This window comes from Petromyzon marinus, chromosome 11, assembly GCF_048934315.1.
Source record: "Petromyzon marinus isolate PM22_M1 ecotype Great Lakes invasive population chromosome 11, UKy_Petmar_22M1.pri1.0, whole genome shotgun sequence".
Taxonomy (NCBI): Eukaryota; Metazoa; Chordata; class Hyperoartia; order Petromyzontiformes; family Petromyzontidae; genus Petromyzon; species Petromyzon marinus.
In genome coordinates, this window is record NC_133677.1 from 12,919,893 (window position 1) to 12,942,357 (window position 22,465).

Consider the following 22,465-nt stretch of genomic DNA (forward strand, 5'->3'; position numbering starts at 1 on the left):
ACCAATCCCACCCGACCCCCCACCCGACCCCCCCCCCCACGCCCCCACATAATTTCAGCAGCATTGTTTCAAGACAAGCAAACTCCGACCCGGGTTTTGACACGGGGTCTCATCGGCAGTCCAGGCTTGCGCGTGTCGATCCTGTAGAACTGCCGCTCGTACGGGTAAGGCGTCTCTCTCTCTCTCTACGACATGGGGGGAGGGGGGGGTCATAGAGAGATCGAGTTAAAGCCCAAAGGCGCCTTGTTTCGTGCGGTCAGACTGAGGCTGCACTGGACCATGAACAACGAAAGTGGCTGAAATACTGCGAGTGGCTGCACAAAGCGACGTTTCATTGTTTCGCCTTTGAAGCAGTGGGCAGATGGATCAAGTTAGGCGTAGCAGCGGCACAGAGCGTTGAGGCTGGTGTCAAACTTTAGCCAAGTTCAGCACGGCAGTGAAACGCCAGTCTCACGAAGCAATAATAATTATTTAGAACATACAAAGAATACATAAGAGAGGTTAAACCAGCGGTTGGAAACCAAAATAACAATAAGAGCCATTTATTTCGAATTCTTTGGTAAACTGAACTTCCATGGTAAACTGGACTTCCATGGTAAACTGGACTTCCATGGTGAACTGGACTTCCATGGTTAACTGGACTTCCATGGTAAACTGGACTTCCATGGTGAACTAGACTTCCATGGTTAACTGGACTTCCATGGTGAACTAGACTTCCATGGTAAACTGGACTTCCATGGTTAACTAGACTTCCATGGTGAACTAGACTTCCATGGTGAACTAGACTTCCATGGTAAACTGGACTTCCATGATGAACTAGACTTCCATGGTGAACTGGACTTCCATGGTTAACTGGACTTCCATGGTAAACTGGACTTCCACGGTAAATTGAACTTCCAGGGAAAACTGGACATCCATGATAGTGCGTTGTCTTTGTGCTGTGCGCTATTTGGCGTCCTCTGGTCTAACACCGTTTGAGACGAGGCTCGAAAGAAAGCCGTCTCTGGTGTGAACCAATCAGTTTCAAAGACAATGCATATATTATCAATGTATGTTTTTTGTTTGCACTCTGACCCCAAGTATTGTGGTTAATGCAGACATGATTCCTTGTTCAAGGTTTCAGTTTGGTGTTTTAACATCTTAACACGTGTTTTGTTGCCAGATAAATAGGGACCTATTCTCAAGATCTGAACTAGCAGGAGTTATTGCTACTTGGATTTTTAAGGAATGTATATATATTTTTTACACGGAGGCTTTCACGACCAAAACGATTCGCAATTGTTCTTTGGTTTAGGTCTTGTGAACAATGTGTCGTAAACCCTCCTCCATCCGACAGGACAATTGATAGTGTCACGTGGACATCTACCAGAGATCTGATAGAGCTTTATAGCTCATCAGATTCCTTCAGTATAAATACTGATTCTAAATTAATAAGTCTACAGTAATACATTTGGCATGTTTGGTTCGTGGCACTTTTATTAATTGGCTGTGTCGGGTGGAGGAGGGTTGACAGCACACGTGTTCACATGACCTAAACTCAAAATAAACCAATTTATCAATAAATGTCTTTTCATCTCCAGAGAAGCATCATCCGAAGGCAAAAAAACCAGAAAGATGTGGTCACTACTTGAGAATATTGGCAACTACAAGACGGAGGGAAAGTGGAACAAATGACGAAATGTGCAGTGGACACCTACGGGACTATCTGCGCATGGATTGTGATGATGCACGACACTACACTATTTTACACTACAGTATAAACTTCGCTGTACACTACAATACTCTACTATGATGTGCACTTCTTGAGCATATTGGCACAGGTCAGAGAGAAAGTGGAAACAAATGACAATACGCGTCGTGGACACCTCTTGCCTCGACGTTTCCCGCTTGGCATCTCAAGGGGTTAATGCGAGTTCTATTGACTGGACTTCCGGAGGCAAACTAAATCAGCGTAAAACGCATGCGAAGATCACCACACACACAGGACGCATTTTTTTTCAAAAGTATTCTTTATTCACTTGCTATTTCAGACTAAAAATTGGTTGCATTACATGAAAGTCAACGGAAAACCAATTTTCAGTTATCACAAGAGTAGAAGTGAAGGGCTGACTTAAAATTCCCTGCATTTAATGTTTAATTTGAACCAAAGGATGCCGAGATATTTCCAATCTTTTGAGCCACAATTTAAATCTAAAAAAATGGCATCCTCTTTTAAACGACTGCTGGCCATTACAAACTATAACAACACAAATGCCATTCCCTGCATCCCTGCGTGACACATTTTTCTGTGTTTTGTATTTCTTCTGAGCACTAAAGTGCAGACAGTTCTTGTGTGTGTGTTTTTTTTAACGTTTAAAAATGTCAAAACAATTAAAGGTTTGGCAAGGTCTTATGTACACTTATTCAACTTCTCATCCGAGCAGACACGCACGACCCACGTCTCATCCCACTAACGCAGCAAGCCTCGAAACTGCCCCACGGCACTCGGCAGTCTCCTCCACTCATCGCAGACACGTTACACCCCCCACCCCCCCCGCCCGCAGGCACGACCGTGTTTCTCTAAAATCTAAAATTCTACATCACAGCAGCAGGCTCTCTACTCTCTCTCTCGCGCGCGCTCTCTCTCTCTCTCAAAATCTGTGTGGACGCACTCTAAAAAAGAATATAAGTAGGCGGAAGTGTCACTTAAGATGGATTTACAATGTGTACACAATTGGAACGTAAAAAGGGGGAGAGGGGGGGGAAACAAAACAACCCCGCACCCGTCCAGAAGCTGTTTTGCCCCACAACGGAACGAGGGCCGCGAATCTGTAGAAGAGTCAACAAATGCGGGAGGGTGATTTGCAAAGACAAGTCACACGTTACACGAACGTAAGTAACATTTACACTTAAGGCTTACTCTTGATTATTCGACGGATGTTTGTACTCCAGTGTGGGAAATCAGAATGATGAGTTTCACATGATCGTCATCGTTGCTGTTTCCATGTACATCAACGTTCTAAAACGCGTTACGCAAACACCGTGCTTTTAATTTTTTTTGCCAGGGCTGCATGTACACGGGCCGATATATACTGCATACGTGAGTAGCGGACATATACAGTATATATACACACACATACAGCATATCGCACGCACGGGGTACAAGCGGTGGACACGACAGCTATGAGGAACGGATATTAATCGGCTGGAGACTCGCGCACACATCGCTCGTATTCCATCGATCACCACAATCACACGGAACGTGAATGCGCTGTGATATATATCGACATCGGTTCATAAAGACGGGGCTTGAAAATAAGCCTAACACATTTTTAGTTCGTGCGATTTTTTTTCATTTGTAAATTGCCAACACATTTTGAGCACCGCCGCCACCGCCGCCGCCGCTCCCCGTGAACAAGCCCGCAACAGGGCACCCGAGTCTCGCGGGTCCGCGACACCAGCAGCAAGGATCTATTCGTGCGCGTGGACGCCAAATCACCATCGTCGTCGTCGTCATCATGGGGCGGCTCTGGAGTTCTCCACGCGCCACCTCCCCGTGATCGTGATCACGACGTCGTCCGTTCGACGAACGCGCACCGTCGTTCGAAGCGAGCGCAGCCATCCCACGGGGGGGGGGGGGGGGGTCTGTCCGGGAAGCGACAGCTGTGGCTTGCTCCGCCGCAGACTGAGCGGCTCAACTCACGAGCGGCAGCAGCGGCAGCAGCAGCCTCAACCAGAACGGAAACCGCGCGACGGACGAGTTCCGTTCCAAAAGGTCACTTTCCACTTCGACCGTCATCGTCGTCGTCGTCGTGAAAACAACACAAACACAAATCCGCGTAAGCTACCGAGAAAGAGAGGGAAGCATCCGGGTGACGAGGAAGCGCTCGCGTCGCTGTGGACATCAGGGGCCGCGAGACGCGGCTGCGAATCTGCGAGGTTTTCGTTCGGTCGCTGCTGCTGTCTCTCTCTCTCTCGTGCAGCCCAGCACAGCCGTCCCCTGGTCCATGACCCCCGCGCCCTCCGCCCGTGGCTCTCATTTCCTCCCTGAAGAGGCGACTCACAGCAGAGCACGCGCCGAGTTCGCGTCAAAGTTACCGCCGGCACGCGCTCGTCTGTGGACGCCCAACCCCCACGGTGGCGTTTTGGGCGTCCACAGACAATCTGGTAAAAAATAAAATGTGAATTTGTAAAGACACCGCCAACACCATCTCACACAAGAACTGCGCCATACGTACGCGGCGCCACCTGTCACCCAAGAGCCGACCCTGGGTGGTTTTCGTTCTGAAAGTTCGCGAATTAAGCGAAGCCCATCGCAACCAACGAGCCGCTCAACATGCATCTCAACGAGTGGCTTTCCATGTCGGCTTATTACCCCGGCAAACCACAACTTGGGGACGCTTGATAAACAATCCACCACGGGGGGGGGGGGGGACTCCGGCTGTCGGGGCAGGTCTAATTAAAATCAGAGCTGTCATCCTACCGAGAAACACAAACAATGCAACCAAAATATCCAGCCAGGGAGCAAAGGGTGGGTGGGGGAGTGGAGGCAGAGGGGGTTGGAGAGGAATGCAAGACATTTTCAATGGAGATGAGGTGGCCGCAATGAGGCCATGTGTGTCAATTGCCATAAAACAATCTCAGTGACCCTTGTCAACAATCCGCAGTGACATTCACGACTCGGCGAGTGGGCGGTCGCTCGGGTTAAGTGTGGACCCAAAGCACGGACTGCGGATCATCTCTCTCTCTCTCTCCCGAGTTCGTGTGAAACGCATCACCCACACGAACGACGCGACGTACGGCGGAATTTCCCCGAGTTCAAATGTTCCCCGAAATCGTGCGCTTCGTGAACATTTGCCACTCCAGCCAAAGTTGGAACAGCCCCCTCCCCGCCGTTACGGTCACCGCTTGAGTTGACAGCAGCGCGATCAGCACCGGCAATCGATGGAACCCCCCACACCCAACACGCAAAATCACCGCCTAGATTTTATACCGGTCATCTGTCACCCTCGAGTTACGTCCGGTGATGTTTGGCGGGCACAGGCTTTTTTCTTTATACCCTACACGCGGGCACGATTTCCAAAAAGTTCTGCCCGATAAATCTACGACCTCCAGGGACGGTGTTGGCGGTGGGTAGAGTGTTTACGCAAAAGCTGAAGAAGACTTCACCCAGAGCCGCATGCAGTCACACACAAGACGTCGAGGCGACTCCTGTCGCTAACACACCATCCCGTGCGTTACTAATTTTAGTTGGGTTTATATTTTATTACATTTGAAGCCTTAAAATGCATTTTACTATTACTTAAAAACGTTTAATATCCACGAATGTAAAACTATTCCTTCACCAATTCATTTTATTTTCTTTCAAATTTCACAGCAATCTAGGCCACGTGCTGTAAAATTCTCTCCAAATATCCATGTCGAACTATTGCGTTCTTGAGAAGGGCCATTGCCCACACTACATATTAGTTACACGGTCCTTCCAGCTGTGGCGAAGCGGTGGTTTATGCCCAGCGCTATGTACAACGGCCACTGAAGTTTTATTCCTGGCCAGAGCTGCCACCAATGGCGAGCGATATCGGAACCAGGTCCTGGGCCCACCCTTCAAACGATCCAAAAAACCGTGGCCAACAAAACCCTGCATCCGGCACGGTGTGTGTGTGGTGGGGGGGGGGCCTTCACCCAGCAGTGGATTAACAAAGGGATGCAAATGTTTCAGTTACATGGCTAATGTTAACGACAACGGTGGAAAAGAAAGTTCTGCCTGTACCAAAACAATTATAATCACTGTAACGTGTGCCGAGACCAACTCTGGCGGTGATGTTCGAATGGAAATGTTGCTTATGCAGACAGGTCACGTAGAGTCTCCCACCGCAACCGCCCCCCCCCCCCCCCTCCTCGTGAGGATGACAAGAGACCCGTTCATTTTTAAACGCCAATATTATGAAAGTCACACGTTGGGGGGGGGGGGCGCTAACGAGGCCACCAGCCAAACAAACTGCGCCTCAATCGCACGAGCGGTAGCGTTACTGCCGCGCAATAAAATTGTTTTTTTTGGAGTTACATCGCGTAAGCAGAAATGTGCCACAGCCAATTAGTTAGGGTTGGTCACGCGAACAAAAGGTGCCAATGTTGACTAGTACAGCACACCGGTGTGTTGGAGAATAAACCCACATTTACAATTCGCGCACTGTGACGTTTCCGCTGGCAATTACATCCAGCATCATCGGGCGACTTTGCCAGAATTGTAAAGCAGTCACTAATCGGCACCTTTTGTTCGCGTGACAAGCCTCACTAATTGGCTTTGTTCGGGTGGCGGCGGGTTAACGACACATTGACACTTGCGCGATCTAACGCCCCCTTTATTATGAATGACAATTGGTCACGAAAGCGTCACCGCGTGTCAAACCGACTGCTGGGTGGGTGTGTGGGTGTGATGGGACAGAGCGCCACCCCCACCACCACGCGTTCACCACCGCACCCCGCCGCCTCGCAACGGCAGAAGCCCCCAAGTGGCAGACGGCGGCCGTTCCGCTGTACCTTAGGTCACAATAAATAACACAAACAAAACATCCAATCTCCCCCCTCCCCCCCCAACACGTTCCGAACTTTGTAACTTGTAACCACGTGTGAAAGCCGGTCTCACATTTTTCAGGGTGCAGAGGTGAAGTTAAACAGTGCAACTCGCGGGAGGAAGGTCGCTGGAAACTCACCCTCGTATTGGAAATGTCTCCGTTTAATATGGCTCGCGGTACAGGGAAACAAACTAAACTACTATTTAAACGATAGGTAAGGCCCTGCGAGTGGCACAGCTCTTTTTCAATTAGAGACCGAGCTGAGCCAAGTGGCGGCTGATCGCGTGGACATTTAGAGCAGCCAAACACTCTAAACGCGTGACGTTGATTCTCAATGTGGAGGGGAAGAATCCACGCCACCACGGGGAGGGCATGCCAACTCCAAGTATACGGCAGGCGGTCAGGATCGATCGCTCGACCTCTTGTATACCAGGCGAGGTAGTTAACATTTCGCACCCGTGACGCCTCCGAGGTTCGAATGTTTCACGTCATACGATCGAATGCAACCGAGACAACAGTGGAGCACCGTTTAAAAGGAGACGCGCTGCTTACGACACACAATGCTCGTTATAACATGGGCCCGCTAGTTTTCTTGTGGCAAGGTACGAATGTATTCTATATAACAAAAAAGTGTGTTTTTTTAATTAAGGCAGATAATGGATATTCCTCAAGTTACTTTTGCACGCAATTGCTTAGATTTTAATTGATTTTCCAATGCTCCATTTGGCCCAAATAGGTCTGCAGAAGTTACATGTCGTTGACTGGATGGGCTCCGTGGATCGAGTGATTTAGCTGGGACAGATGGGAAAGGGGCAGTTGAGGAGGGTTAAGGCTGCAGAGGAAATTAAACACGCTAAAACGTGTTTAAAGTTTGGCTAAACTCGGGTCAATTTACACTCAAACACGGTGACGGTAAAAGCAATATTGACGAAAATTTAAAGTGGGTTGGGCCCCCCTGTTTTTGTTGGGTGCATTGAAGAAACTGAGAACGTGCAAGCGACAAAGATGCACTGTTCAAGTCGAGCTCTGCTGGAGAAAGCGCGCAAGGGGGCAGCCCCCCCCCCCCCCATTACAAAAGCGCCCTCGGGTGCACAACAAAGAAAATCATCCGCATTGTACTCATTTGGTCTTGAGACACTGGGATCCTTCCACAGCGCCCGTCACTCTGTACGTAGCAACACACACACACACACAGCGCCTGTCACCTGTAACATAGCAACACACACACACAGCGCCTGTCACGTGTAACATAGCAACACACACACACACATACAGAGACTGTGCTGGAACGAGGAGGAAAACGGGCACTATCCGACACAACAAAACCACCGTGATTTGGTTGCTCCGAGACTCTGACCACTTGAACAAAGTCGAGGAGGCCACGGCGTGACGGTGACAGCCCACGTGGGGCAACGCTCCAACGAGGCCGACCGAGAGAGGGCTTCATCGCCACACTTTGCATGGGCGGCGGGGCGGACAACAACCCGGTTTTGACGCAACAGGGTTCATAACAAGTCGCGGTTTTTGTTTGTTTTTGGACGAGTTGGGGTGTTTTTGGACGAGTTGGGGTGTTTTTGTTGTTTGTTACAGCATATCATACACGTTGACAAGCGCACACTTTAAAAACGATTGGGCTAACTGAATAACAAACAAGTATTAATTCTGCTCTCGACAGCACGGCACACGCCTCGTCAAGCGACTTGGCAACGTGGGGGAGCCCCCCCCCCCCCAAAGCCGTTCTCCCCCTCGTTCATCTTTAGCTCAAAGATAAAATTCGCCGCTCAGTCCAACAAAAAAGTATATTTAAACCGCCTGCCATTCATCTACGACTATCCTACAAAGAAAGCAAGTTCCCAGCTACTATGATCGTATGACACCCACCCACCCAACCACCCAAGGTAATTTTTTGTGTATTTTTTTTACAAGGTCCGACCCTTCCCCTTTCAAAAAATTCCCACCGTTAAACTTTTATTACATTTTTAGTTATCATATATGTAGTCTGCTCAATCAAGTGTGCACGACATCTGTACAGAAGAAAACTGAACAATGCTTCCCAAATCCGGCAACAAGCGACGGCACGTTATATACTTGTGCTGCGTATACTTCGCACAATGTACGCAAAACATATGCTCAACACTTTCACTCAGGCCGTGACGTACTGTATATATGAACGCAATGCAGAAGTCGCACCGGTGTCAGAAGAGCGGAGATGGGGTGGGGGAGAAACACATTTTGATGCAGAGAAAAAAAATTCGCACATTTTTGTGTCACATTGTAAACAAAAAAAGTTAAAATTTAAAGATTACAAAAAAAATTACCCGCAAAAAACAACGCAAACAGTTGCCGCGTTTAGGCATCTAAAGTTGTCTTTTTGTTTGTTTAAAGCCAGCTCCATCGTCATTTACGTGGCGCCATCGATCAAGGGCCGGCGCGAGCCTCGCCCCGGCTCCTTTATTATTCATTCGGAAGCACTGAACCCACGTGGAGGTGGGGGTGGGGTGGAGGTGGGGTGGAGGTGGGGTGGAGGGGGGAGACGTGGCACACGGGAGGCTCACGAGGAGGGGTCGTCCCCGCCCCCCCCCTCTCGTGACCCCTCTCGTGACCCCTCTCACTTCATCCAGTCCAGCAGAGCTCAACCTCCCAACCGTCCCAGCGCTCTTCACCAATTAACCAAGACGCACTGTCAATTTTACGATGCGGACAGTCCATCCCCAATGGGCCCTTTGGGGGGGTGGGGGGGGAGATGGAGACCCAGAATTGGCTGCGTTTTGGGACACGCCACCGCGCCTCGCCGTTTTGAATCGCGTGCGACGTGGAAACGCTTTCCGGGTTATGTAACGGCGCCGTCCGCCCGTGCCCTTCTCAATGGGCTTCTCTTTTAGGTCACAATTCGCGATCTGAAAACGGACAATTCGAGTTAAGACGACGCCAGAGCACCGGCCGACGTCGAAGACCGATAATCTCCAGCAGGAGCCGTTTGCGAGCCCGGCACGGACGGGCGCGTGAAAAGCAAGAGTCGGTTGGGTATAAGTAGCGACCGGGAGGGGGGCTACACGGCGGGGGAAAAACACCGCGGGGCATTCTGTGGACCCACGCGAGAGAGGACGGTTGCCCTTCAGTCCGAGCTGTCCGGCGGACAAAGCAGGAAGAGGAGAGCTCACAAGAGTCGATCTACAACTCGCGCGACCAGCAAGCAAAGGTACCCACTCCCCCCCCCCGCCCAATCCCATACAAAAGCCCAGCAGCAGCTCTTCGCTATCATGGGGGGAAGGCGGGCGGTGGGTAGGGGGGGGGGCAGCCATTGGCGCAAAAAAATGGCCTACAAATGTCAATACGCAATTGGTGGATTGAAAGCGTTTTGTTTCAGGTGTGGGGAGGCGTCCCCCTCCGTTAGTGTACACGATGGGGAGGAGTTGAGTAGTAGTTACGTTATTTATATGGGTTTATTGTGTTCTCTCGACAGCAATGTCCTCATAGAGTCCATACGTTTGTTTTTTTACACCAAAAGGCGCAACCATAAATTTAAAAAGAAAATATTAAACTGACAATCGTATATTGTTAAATAATAACAATATAACAATAATGAGCTTATTGTATTATACAATTCGTATATAAATATGGGATCTCATAAGCCAATAGGTTCGTGCAATATTTTAAATCGTACATTGAATAGTTTTTGACCGTTCCTTAAGTGTGTACATACAAAAAGCCGGGAGTCGTGTTAAATAACCCACCCAGATAGCAATGTTTACAAAACACTTTCAACATATTACTACGCTATGGCTTCGCCAATTTGTCAAAATGATTTTATGAAAACAAAGAGGCAAATAGTTTTAATTGGATTAAAAAAAATGGGCGGGGAGCCTCATTTGCTTTGCGATGTTTACAATTAAAGCAAATGCAACATTACGAACGCACATAACGTGTACCCAACACGTCGGTTTCGACAGCCAGCGTTAGAAAAGATGCTCGGGGTAGGAGGCCACGTGAATGATACTGGCCCCACGTGAACGACGTGCCGGGGGGGGGGGGGCAGGGGCAGCCAAACCGGCGGCTCGTGAGCTGCAGGGGCAGTTTCAAGCGCAGAGCGTTTAAAACTGTCAGTCTTCATCTTAATTTTTATTTGAAACGGGGGGGGGGGGGGAAGATCTGCGGAAACTCGCGCTCCTCCCCCCCCCACCCCCCCCTTCCGGGCAGAGGAGCCAAACACAAATATTTCTGGAGTGCTCCTGCAGATTTCCATATTTTAAAAAAATGGGTGCGAGGGTAGCGGCTCTGCATGGGCCAATAGGCCGGTCCTCCCCCTCCTGTGAAGGTTTTGGGAATGCGGCTCTCGGGCTTGGGAGGTTTTGGCCACCCCTGCAAGAGATACTCGAGGACACCCGTCAGGCCAGCTGTGTGTCGGTGCACCACGACTTTAACTGCACACCTTCTGCGGGGACACAATTGGGAACAAGGCGCGCCTTTGTATTTGTTACCGCTCGTTTGACGTCACTGGCGAGGCCCCCACTCCCCAGAAAAGAATCGTAACACCAACCGAGATGCACGAGAATGACAATGAGGCCGCCGGTCGTGTTTTCCTGAAGCACAATGAGGTTTGCATCGGTCTGCGGAGGATACAGACGCACAGATGGAAGCTACTGGTGGGATGCACTGAAACGTGATTTGTGCAGCCTAGGCGATGTCTGCATCCCAGTGTTAAATGGCTCTTTCAGGACGAGGGTCGTCAACCCTGTCCCTACTCCTCACGCAGCCGCAACAACTCGCAAGGCTACCCTCACACGCCGCCCGCGGTTTTGCCTTGTTCTGCCGTCGGTGACCAAGGCCCTGACGAGGAGGTTAGTTAGGCCGTGTGCCACTGTACATCAGTGGCGCAGCATTTTGAGAGAGGGGAGGGAACGATGTTCAAACGCAAGGCGGTCGGTCGGTCGCACGTTTTAAGAACGCTTGAGTGAAAGTCGTTGAGGAGAAAAATCTTGACGTAGTGCTTTGCTTCCTCACTTTGGGCACGCGGCAACATCGTTCCTGGGGAATGGGATCCTCCACGGTGTAAATTAAACAACGCAGAAGCGTTGTTTATCTTTTTTTTACACAATTTGTTGTGCAGCTGCAACAACGCAATTGAGTATCCATTGAAAACTTTAGGTTAGTTACAGTTGATAGTGATTCCAACAGTTGCTACCAATTGCATTTCTGTATTCGTGGAGTTCATTACCTTTGGATGGCCTTATACATTTAAGACCGTTTAATACAGTGGAACAGGCCAGAAATCCTGGCATGCGTGCCGAACGGGTAAATGCAGCTGGGAGAGCTCACTGCATTATCGGCTACAGAAATCCAGAGACTGACAACAAAGAAGCATCATTAGGTCAAGGAATCATCAATTAAGTTTTCAAATTAATATTGGGCCTTTCCACGTGTTTTTACATGGCTGACGAGTCTCAAAACGCGTTATTCTGTCAGGTTGGCAAACGCATTTATTTGGGCTCTGAATGACTTTCATGGAGTGTTTAAACATGAAAAAAAAACAACAAAATAAAAACTCAGCGTGATATATTTTTCAAGGTCAAGGGAGCCGAAATCGATACACTGTTGCGCATTGCTCACTCTTCGGTGGAACTTTTAGAGTGACACTAGAAGGCTTATTCATTTACCATTCTACCAGGGGCAAAGGGTTATTTAATCACATCCTGGGGATTCATACGAGAGGCCGGGGGGGGGGGGGAGAAGGGGAAAGCGGTGAAGGGAGGTGGGTGAGGGGGGGGGTCACACGTTTCCCTAACCCGTGCCCGCCGTGGGAGCGCGCGTGGGGAGTTGCGCCCGCGCGTGGGCAGACAGTGCTGAGGACGGTGCCCGCGCGGGCGACAACGAGCCGTGCCGCCGGCCCCCCTGCCGCGTTGCTGGATCAACCGAGTGCCGTGTCTCTCCTCGCTCCGGTGGTCACGTCCCCTTGCCGCCGCCGCCGCCGCCACCGCCGTTACTGGTTCTGGAAGCCCGCCATGCTGAAGGTGGCTGGGCTGGGGATGAGGCTGGCGCTCTGGCCCTGAGAAGGCTGGGTCCTGTAGGCGAAGGAGTTGCCCGCGGCGCTGCTCATCCAGCCTGCGGCCGCCGCGGCTGCGGCCGCCGGCTGCGTCTGCCTGCGCCGAGCGAACAAAGAGCCCGTTAACACAAAGGTCCAACCCCCGTGCAGCCTTAACAGACAGTTGGGGTAAGTGCCATTGGCGAGTCGACCTACGAAGGCCGGCACGGCACACGACCGGCCGCCTTTGTCTCCCCAGTGGTGATGTTTACACACCAGGTACTCATTTGAGGCCGAGTCGACCTAGGGGGAGGCCCAGGACTCATTCAGTAAATCGTCACTTGTGTTGACCGCGAGCGAGAATCTAACTCGGGTCGCCGGGTTCGAAGTGCCGCGCGCTAACCGCTAGGCTACCGCTCCCCTGAATAACCCAGCCACTGATGCACGCGTTCACCACCAGCACCACCACTATAGCGGCAGCAGAAGGGAAGACTGCGGGCGCTGAAGTAAACACCGCGTAGCGTAGGACGTGCCCAACCTCTCCCCCGGGACAGACAGGGGCGCCGACAAGCCAAGTACCTAGTCCACGCATTGTGCAACTCACCGATTCACGTCAGCCACTCGCTCACAAGAGGTCCGTCAAAACCTACCACGGTTACTGTACTCGTGAACTTCACTCATTCATTCCTTCCTCCATCAATGTTGAGGACTCTCATCTCACGCCACACTGGATTCACTCACCACACTGCAGGCCACACTTCTCTTTCTACTTCTCCTCTCACACGGCTCCCTCCACTTTGGAATTCCCTCCCATCGTCTCTTTTTCCCCAAGTTTTCAGAATAACCTCGCTCAATTCAAGAGACGTGCAAACCGCTCATCGATTACAACTTGGACAACGCCACTGTTCGTTACTGCCCACTTAGAAGTGTGGGACCTTGGGCATTGTGCTCGGCAAACTGTTTAAAACCAATGAAATCAGTCTTGTAGCGATGTGTGAATATAAGGCTATAAGGGTGATGCTACTTCCAGCTTATTCCACGACTGTGAGATGTGCCACTGTTGGTACAGGGGTTCTGCAGGAGCAAAGCGAGCCCTTTGAGCCACCACCTCACAATGCCGACTACAACGAACCCGTGACTGCAGCAGTCCTGCATGGCAACTACATTCGCCACGGTGCCGTGATTGCAGTGATGTAGCCTCCACAACCTCCGCGATTTGTGTGGTTGGCTACGCACGGTGGTGCGAAAGAAGTTCAATGTACGAACATTCTAGAAAACTTTTTTCTTTGTTTGCTAGAATCTTGAGATTCGTCACAGGCTGCCGAAGACAAAAAGTGGATTTAAAAAAGATCAAGACCCTCATGACTTACGGAACGCCGACGCAGTGCGCGAGTGTGGATGGTACTTACTCTAAGCTGTACCCTTGCTGGTTCCAGGCCTGGCCGTACATGCTGTACTGTGGGACCTGCCAGCCGTTGTTGATGAACTGCTGGTACTGCTGGCTTCCTCCATACCAGGGCCCCCACTGGGTCCACGGCTGCTGCGTGTAGCCCACCTGGCTGAACTGCTGAGTGAGACGAAGGCACGGCGTGTCGTCAGCCGGGTGAAACACGCGCGAGTGTCTGTGCGCGTGCGCCGAATACACGCGCGCGTTTCTTTTATGAAAATGGCATTCGAAATGTATTGCCAGAGTAAGGATATAAGAATCTAAACTGGATGCAAACGGTGACCAACACAGAAGCAAGAAAAAGGTTGCACATAGAGGAAGACCTGATGCAGGCAATGATAGGAAGTAAACTGACACTATTTGAACACACATGTAGAGGATGCACAACAACAGGAACATTTAATGTGTATCGTTCGGAAAAATGGAAGGAACCGGAAAGAGAGGGAGACCTCACAGGTAATGTCTTGCTGACAACAGAACATATTGGCACAAGACAGAAAGAAAAGTGGAGACAACTGACAAAATATGCAGTGAACACCTATGGGCTATCTGCCAATGGATCGTGATGATTATTATTACGTACCTATACACACACACATTTTAAAAAGCCCATTAAGAGAAACGAGGTACAAGTACGTTAGCCTGCTTTGGGATCGGCTGGGAGACGGAGCAAACCGTTTTGGGATCAACGTGCGGCTGGGTGGTTCACGCAAACGATGAGCGGGCGAGTCTCTCCTCGTTCTTACAAAAAAAAATACTTTTCAACATCTCACACTTGGCCTGGATGCGCTGTGTATGCATGTATGTGGGGGGCCGTGGTGCTCCCGTTCATTCACAGCTGTCTGGGGCTGCCGACAGCAACCTGTTGATGTGAGCCAAAGTCGGGCCACTTTCAATCGCAAGCCAATGGGGCCCGTTTTCATACCCGTGCCCAGGCCCAGCAAATGACTGTTCAATTTGTATCTAATTACATTGATAATGGTGTTCACCTAATGCGACGCATAACAACATTCCTATGGTGGGGAAAAGTTATACCAAATGACAACCACTTGTGACTTCCCGCAAAGCGGTACTCATTTTTATAGAAGTACGGTAAGAGAAGGCCCGAATTGACTTCTCACCGGGGATTTTGACTCAATATCATGGCAATGCAGAAATGTTCACGTAAAAAAATCCAACTGTCCCGTACAAATAAAAGAACACAGTGGCCAATCCAGTCTCCATCCAGACGGCACAGAGATGTAGCAATTGGTAACGAATGGGAGAGACGCAATAGGCAGAACGTCTCGCGTTTCAAGTGGTGTCGCTCACCACCAACCACAAGATGGCGCTTCTCGGCAGCAGGCACTCAACACTGAGTGGGAATGCATTGATCCACGAGCTCTCTCGGGCATGGAAAGAGGCTCGATTGAGTAAAACACCACACGCAGATTTGTCTTGCTGTGCGCGCGACCATTGCGGCATGCGCAGGCTAAGAGATTAAACTCGTGACACACAACCTGGTTTAATCATGGGTCGGAGCCCGAGTGTTCATCTCAGCCACACAGGCTCAATACCCTGCTGTGGGAATTGGCTCCTTGAATTTATGTAGAACTTCTTCTTTGGTTCTTTCGGTAAAGTCACGTAGAATGAGAATAAAATAATAAACTGATAAAATAAAATAACACAATAATATTCTCACGAAGTTTCGGCCACAACACAAGCGGCCTTCATCAGGTGAAGGGGCGAGACTGTCTGGTAGGACAGCGTGACTTTACCGAAAGAACCAAAGAAGATGAATCATTGCAGTCACGAAAGCTTTAAATCGAAATATGTAGAACTTCTTTCGCACCGTCGTCGATAGCCAACCATGCCACAAAACAGGTACCCCCCCCCCCAGTACACCTAACAATAAGAAATGCTGATATACACCCAAATGAGTGCCCATGCTCAACCAACTTCCCACCAGGATCTGACCTGTTCTGTACAATTAACAGGTCCCTGCAGGGTGGGCTGGTAGGACAAGTCTCTGCGCTGTCTATTGCTGATTTTACACCCAACAGCACAAGATTTCACTTCGTTAAAGTATTGAAAGGGGACGGACGGACACATTAATCTATTGCAGGCTGGTACACTCAGTTTACAACTTCGTTCCTACCAGTAAAAGAACACAGTGGAGCTGAAAGTGACTTCAATTAGTCTGGGTGACTAAACTGGGGCGCCGTAGTGGCGAAAAGTTAACTACCTCGCCTGGTATACAACAGGAGGAGGATGTGGGTTCGATCCCAACCCTGACGCCTGTATATTTGGAGTTTGCATGTCTCTCTCCCCGTAGTCGTGTGGATTTTTCTCCAGGTCCTCCGTTTTTTCCCTCCATACTTAGAAACATGCGTTTCGAGTATGTGGCTGCTATAAAATTCCACATAAGCCACTTTTTGTTGGGCTATCATTTGTGGCCGGGTCACTTCTGAAAAAGAGCTATATAGCCGAGTGGGCCTTTCCTGGTAAAAATAAGAGTTTCGCTTACAATAAACCCTAACCGGTTACATTTTAGTTGATTGAAAACATCGTAATGCCTGGAGCTCTGATAAGGCGAATGCCGGTACCTGCTGAAACTGATTCACAGGGTCCGACGCCTCCTTCCCCCAGAAGCACTTGACACTGAAGCCCTCGATGGTGCTGCCGTTGACCGACACGATGGCGTGGGCGGCACTCTCGTGTGTGGCAAACCTGCAGCGCAAGAAACATACAAAAAAACTCGTTTAAGCCAAAGGTTTCTAAAAGTAAAATTAAAAAAAAAAGTGCTTCGGGCCAACAAATTCATAAAATGTTTACTGCAACTGTCCCCATGTTACCGAGCTCCATAAACTCAAAGACGACAAAAGGATTTGCAAATTAAAAAGTACGCAAGGAGAAGCCCTAACCTATCTTTGATTGGGCCACGCAGCCTGCAGTGATTATAGACAAGGAAGGTGCCTGCTTGTGCCGTGAAATAAACGGCTAAGCATTTCAGAACGTAAAGTGACATTAAGAAACAGAGTTATTCAGCTTTCCCATGCAATACACACCAGCCATGTCCATACAAAATCAGCCATGCTAGACAGAGCCGTAAGTTGCCTTGCCGACTACATAACCCCAACCAGCCAATTAGAGTGTGGATTGCTTCAGACAACAAGATCAAATTTCATTTGCTTTTTAAACAAAGTTATGCCGTTGCAGAATCTGACGCAATTTCATATCCCAAGCGTTCCCCAATGTGTAACCGAGCATCAACACGGACAACATTGTCGCTCTTAATATCACGCGAAAAAAACGCACAATTTAACTTTGGCTTCAGCGACTGAAGAGGCCAATGATGTGTGCGAGAGTCTATAGCTAAAGCTTCCGAAATTCTGTGTTTTCCATCGCAGCCAGACACCAGGGACGTCGAGTTCTTATTTGCAGCCAGATAACGGGCTCAATCCATTCGAGAGGTGTACGCACCGCCGCTGGGTGCGGGGGTGTTTGCATGGTCGAGCGAGCACACAACGTGCACGTGACGACGGTACCACACGTGTGTGTGTGCACCAACTGTAACGGCGAGTGGTTGTGTAGCGGCTAGCGCGCTGCTGTGCGAGGAACCTGGCAAAAACACCAGTGGCGATTATCTGAACTGGTCTTGGGCCTCCCCTAGGGTCGACTCAGCCTTAAACGAGTACCCGGCGCAGTGTGTGAACATCGCCACGAGGGAGACGAAGGGGCCCGGGCGTGGCGCTGGCTGCTCACCAACGCGTGTGCCGTGCCGGCCTTCATAGGTGTTCCTCGCTAAGAGCACTTGCCCCAACAGTGTGTTGAGGCTACATAGGGGATCTTTGTCTTTGTGTGCACCAACCGTATAAAAGAGTATCCTTTGTCCGGGAACACCCGGATCTCCAAGATCTGACCGAAGAGCAGGAAGGTCTGACGCATGAGTTGTTCTGTGGTTGGCCAGAAAGAAACGGATTCATGAGAGGGCAACATCGTCAAGCATGAACATCGAACAATAAAACTCACTCCACTGACACTACGCCGTTATCCTTGTGGCCATATAAGTGCACGACCAGTCAATACGAAACGCAGTGTAAGATTTGGAAGCCATTCGCCAGAACAGCAAAGCCTCACACTGAGCCCCGTAAATATCACCCGGGATTTGGTACAGTGAGGGAAAAAAGTATTTGATCTCCTGCTGATTTTGTACGTTTGCCCACTGACAAAGAAATGGTCAGTCTATAATTTTAATGGTAGGTTTATTTGAACAGTGAGAGACAGAATAACAACAAAAAATCCAGAAAAACGCATGTCGAAAATGTTATAAATTGATTTGCATTTTAATGAGGGATATAAGTATTTGACCCCCTCTCAATCAGAAAGCTTTCCAGCTCCCAGGTATCTTTTATACAGGTAACGAGCTGAGATTAGGAGCACACTCTTAAAGGGAGTGCTCCTAATCTCAGCTTGTTACCTGTATAAAAGACACCTGTCCACAGAAGCAATCAATCAATCAGATTCCAAACTCTCCACCATGGCCAACACCAAAGAGCTCTCCAAGGATGTCAGGGACAAGATTGCAGACCTACACAAGGCTGGAATGGGCTACAAGACCATTGCCAAGCAGCTTGGTGAGAAGGTGACAACAGTTGGTGCGATTATTCGCAAATGGAAGAAACACAAAAGAACTGTCAATCTCCCTCGGCCCGAGGCTCCATGCAAGATCTCACCTCGTGGAGTTGCAATGATCATGAATGGTGAGGAATCAGCCCAGAACTACACGGGAGGATCTTGCCAATGATCTCAAGGCAGCTGGGACCATAGTCACCAAGAAAACAATTGGTAACACACTACACCGTGAAGGACTGAAATCCTGCAGCGCCCGCAAGGTCCCCCCGCTCAAGAAAGCACATATACATGCCCGTCTGAAGTTTGCCAATGAACATCTGAATGATTCAGAGGACAACTGGGTGAAAGTGTTGTGGTCAGATGAGACCAAAATGGAGCTCTTTGGCATCAACTTAACTTGCCGTGTTTGGAAGAGGAGGAATGCTGCCTATGACCCCAAGAACACCATCCCCACCGTCAAACATGGAGGTGGAAACATTATGCTTTGGGGGTGTTTTTCTGCTAAGGGGACAGGACAACTTCACCGCATCAAAGGGACGATGGACGGGGCCATGTACCGTCAAATCTTGGGTGAGAACCTCTTTCCCTCAGCCAGGGCATTGAAAATGGGTCGTGGATGGGTATTCCAGCATTACAATGACCCAAAACACACGGCCAAGGCAACAAAGGAGTGGCTCAAGAAGAAGCACATTAAGGTCCTGGAGTGGCCTAGCCAGTCTCCAGACCTTAATCCCATAGAAAATCTGTGGAGAGAGCTCAAGGTTCGAGTTGCCAAACGTCAGCCTCGAAACCTTAACGACTTGGAGAAGATCTGCAAAGAGAAGTGGGACAAAATCCCTCCTGAGATGTGTGCAAACCTGGTGGCCAACTACAAGAAACGTCTGACCTCTGTGATTGCCAACAAGGGTTTTGCCACCAAGTATTAAGTCATGTTTTGCAGAGGGGTCAAATACTTATTTCCCTCATTAAAATGCAAATCAATTTATAACATTTTTGACATGCGTTTTTCTGGATTTTTCTTGTTATTCTGTCTCTCACTGTTCAAATAAACCTACCATTAAAATTATAGACTGATCATTTCTTTGTCAGTGGGCAAACGTACAAAATCAGCACTGCCTTTGAGGCAGTATGGAATTGTGCACCACTGCCAATGCAGTATTGCCAAAATGATCGGTTTAATTCCATAGAGATGGACCACAGGAGCATCTTCTGTTCCGCCAACCTACAGACACACACATCTCTGCTGCCCTGCAGGTGGGAATCTCACACAAGAAGCTCCATCGCCACGTTATTCACCCCCTGCCTCCAAGCCCTTCGCATCTGAAACCATGTGCTCCTTTTCACGCACATATTCCTGAGCCCTTGTGAGATCTGTCTTGAAACTAGAGCATCTGCCACTAAACCGTTGATAACTTTTTTTGTTTGAAATAGAACGAAGCGTTACAAAAATAAAAATGGCGACGGCGTAACTAATTGGGCATCGTCGTGCGCAAATACACGTCTCTCTGTGTCGTCGCCACGGATGTGGGTGTCGGGCAGAATTTATAGGATTTAGTGCCACTGGTTGAACGTCGGTTTAAGGTACAATGAAGATCTCCGTGATATTGTTTTAGAGTTTAGCAACCCAAAGAGCTTAAGGAAAAGGTTAATAATTCTGGGGTACAGATCACCAAAGACCACATAAAACTAACATTATTACAGTTCAGAATCTTTATTTAGACTGGAGGAATCTGATGAGCTATATGAAGTTATTTTTCACAGATGTCCAGTAGGGGAGGCGGGTCAGCAAATTACATTATAAAAAAAGAATGCAAAAAAAAATCGATATCGGAGCAAGACAAAGAAAAGTTAAGCAAGTTGCTCATAAATATATGAAAAGTACAGAAGTATAAATTGGCACAACTCTTAGTTGTCAGCTCTGGGCAAAGGCCTCTCTCCCCCCTCTTCACCATCTGCATCCACTGCACGCCTCCCACATCGTAAACCTCGTCCCACTATCTCAGCTTCTACTTCTCGTTCTCCGGCCCTCCCATTGGCTTCCAGCACGTTGTAAAAATGTTGCCATCTGACATCCTCGCTAGATGAGATGCTCCGCTCCATTTGTGTTTATTTGCTTTGCTCTTACATGGGTTTATCGTCGTTTAAACTCCAAAATCTTAATTCGTCTCATAATCCCTGCCCTTTTGTTTTCAAAATCCTCCTCTCTCTCTCGCTCTTTGGTAAACTTTCTTTCATAGACCAAGTTTGTGGCGCGTAGTTCATGACCGGTACATTAGCTCACTTTTTAAACAGAACGAAACATTTTCAAGTACTAGTAATTCTATTCCTGTATTTACAAATGATAAACTATTTTGTATATGAAACTATTTATTCTAAATAAGAATATTAATGCACAATTTTAATTTATCCATTGTATAGTGTTGTTTTTTTTCTTCCCAAAAACGAGTAAGTAATTTTAGTTGTTTGAAATATTTGAAGTCCTTCAAAAGTATTATTTACATCCTGTTCTTTTATCTCTTCCAGCAAACGTTTTAATTTAATTATCTGATTGAGAAAATAAAACGTTGAGATTTCTTACACACTTGATCGAACAACCAGACTAAAGCCTCCTCCTCATGAGCGTCAGGGTATCGTGTTTTTTTTTTTTTTACCCAGGGAACGCAGTGGGATCCTGAATAAACAATGTCACGAAGCGGTCCTTGAAGAGCAGCCGCATGCGGCTCTGGAGCTGCAGGTTGCCGATCCCTGGTTATTTCCCAATGCGAGTCACTCATCCAGTGCACACGGTGGTCACGGTGGTCCCTTGGCCTCACCTGTGAGTCCCTGGGTGATGCCTCCACAGTAGACGGTACAGTTTGTGGGGCTTGACTGATTGAGAACCTCTTCGAATGACAGGTGCTTGGGGTCTGCAAACGGGAAACACGGACACAGCCAGATGCTTAGTGGCATGGGCGGTGAACACCTAGGCATCAAGTTACAATATCAACTCAAATATTTAATTTCACCAGGTAAAGCCCAATGGAGCTATGAGCTCTTTTTCAAAAGCAACTTGGACACACATGACAGCTCAACGAAGTGGCCTTATCAAGTGGAAATGTATAGCAGCCAAATACTTTAAACCCATGTTTTCTAAATGTGGAGGGGAAAACCGGAGGACCTGGAGAAAAATCCACGCGACCACTGGGAGAACATGCAAACTCCAAATATATAGGCATCAGGGTCAGGATAGAACTGATGACCTCCTGCATACCAGGCGAGGGAGATAACATCTCACCACCGCGGCACCCCAGCTTGGTAATGTATAGGCCACAATTGGTAGAAACCTGTTAAGTGGTTTTATTTTCAAAAGGCAAGACTTCATTGAGGGCCTGAGACAAGCGTCAGGTTACATCTGCATATATCACTCCATGATGCTTTCCAAAGAAGAAACAAAACTCATGGTAAAGACGTTTATAAAGGTAGTGCTCACACGGGATGGATATAAAGCTTTTAGAATATGAACACAAGTTGAAACTTAACCACACATCCACACGCGTTTGTTAAGAGCACTTCATCTTTCATAGTGACCTGTTTTTTTTAAATACATAAACGATATGACAAGCATATGAATATGGGAGTTCAAACCAACTACAATTAGTCAGGGTGACTAAAATACAATAAAGCATTTTGACATTTTCTTCTGGAATGCACATGAATACAAGCCACCACGCTGATTACCTATAAAGCCACCGGTGGTTTTGGATTGGTGGCATCAACCAATAAAACAACAATTATTCTCCTCTGGCATCCTATTCAGTGGTACCGCTTCACTCATCACTCAGTTAAAAGTGT

The 22,465-nt window shown here is 48.6% G+C and overlaps 1 protein-coding gene across 8 annotated transcripts in view; it reads right to left on the reverse strand.

The window, feature by feature from the left end:
- Positions 1-1,990: 1,990 nt before the first annotated feature.
- The window catches only part of LOC116941202 (nucleolysin TIAR-like), a 104,569-nt gene continuing 84,094 nt past the window's right edge, over positions 1,991-22,465 (reverse strand). For 6 of the 8 annotated variants that reach the window (XM_032951982.2, XM_032951981.2, XM_032951979.2 and 3 more), the window contains 5 exons: positions 21,448-21,540; positions 17,871-17,955; positions 16,606-16,729; positions 13,983-14,140; positions 1,991-12,691 (listed from right to left, as the gene is read on the reverse strand). In XM_032951982.2, the coding sequence (XP_032807873.1) occupies positions 12,532-12,691; positions 13,983-14,140; positions 16,606-16,729; positions 17,871-17,955; positions 21,448-21,540 (620 nt within the window). In that variant the 3' untranslated portion in view covers positions 1,991-12,531. The remainder of the gene's footprint in view (positions 12,692-13,982; positions 14,141-16,605; positions 16,730-17,870; positions 17,956-21,447; positions 21,541-22,465) is intronic. The other 2 variants (XM_032951980.2, XM_032951978.2) reach the window with 1 other exon arrangement.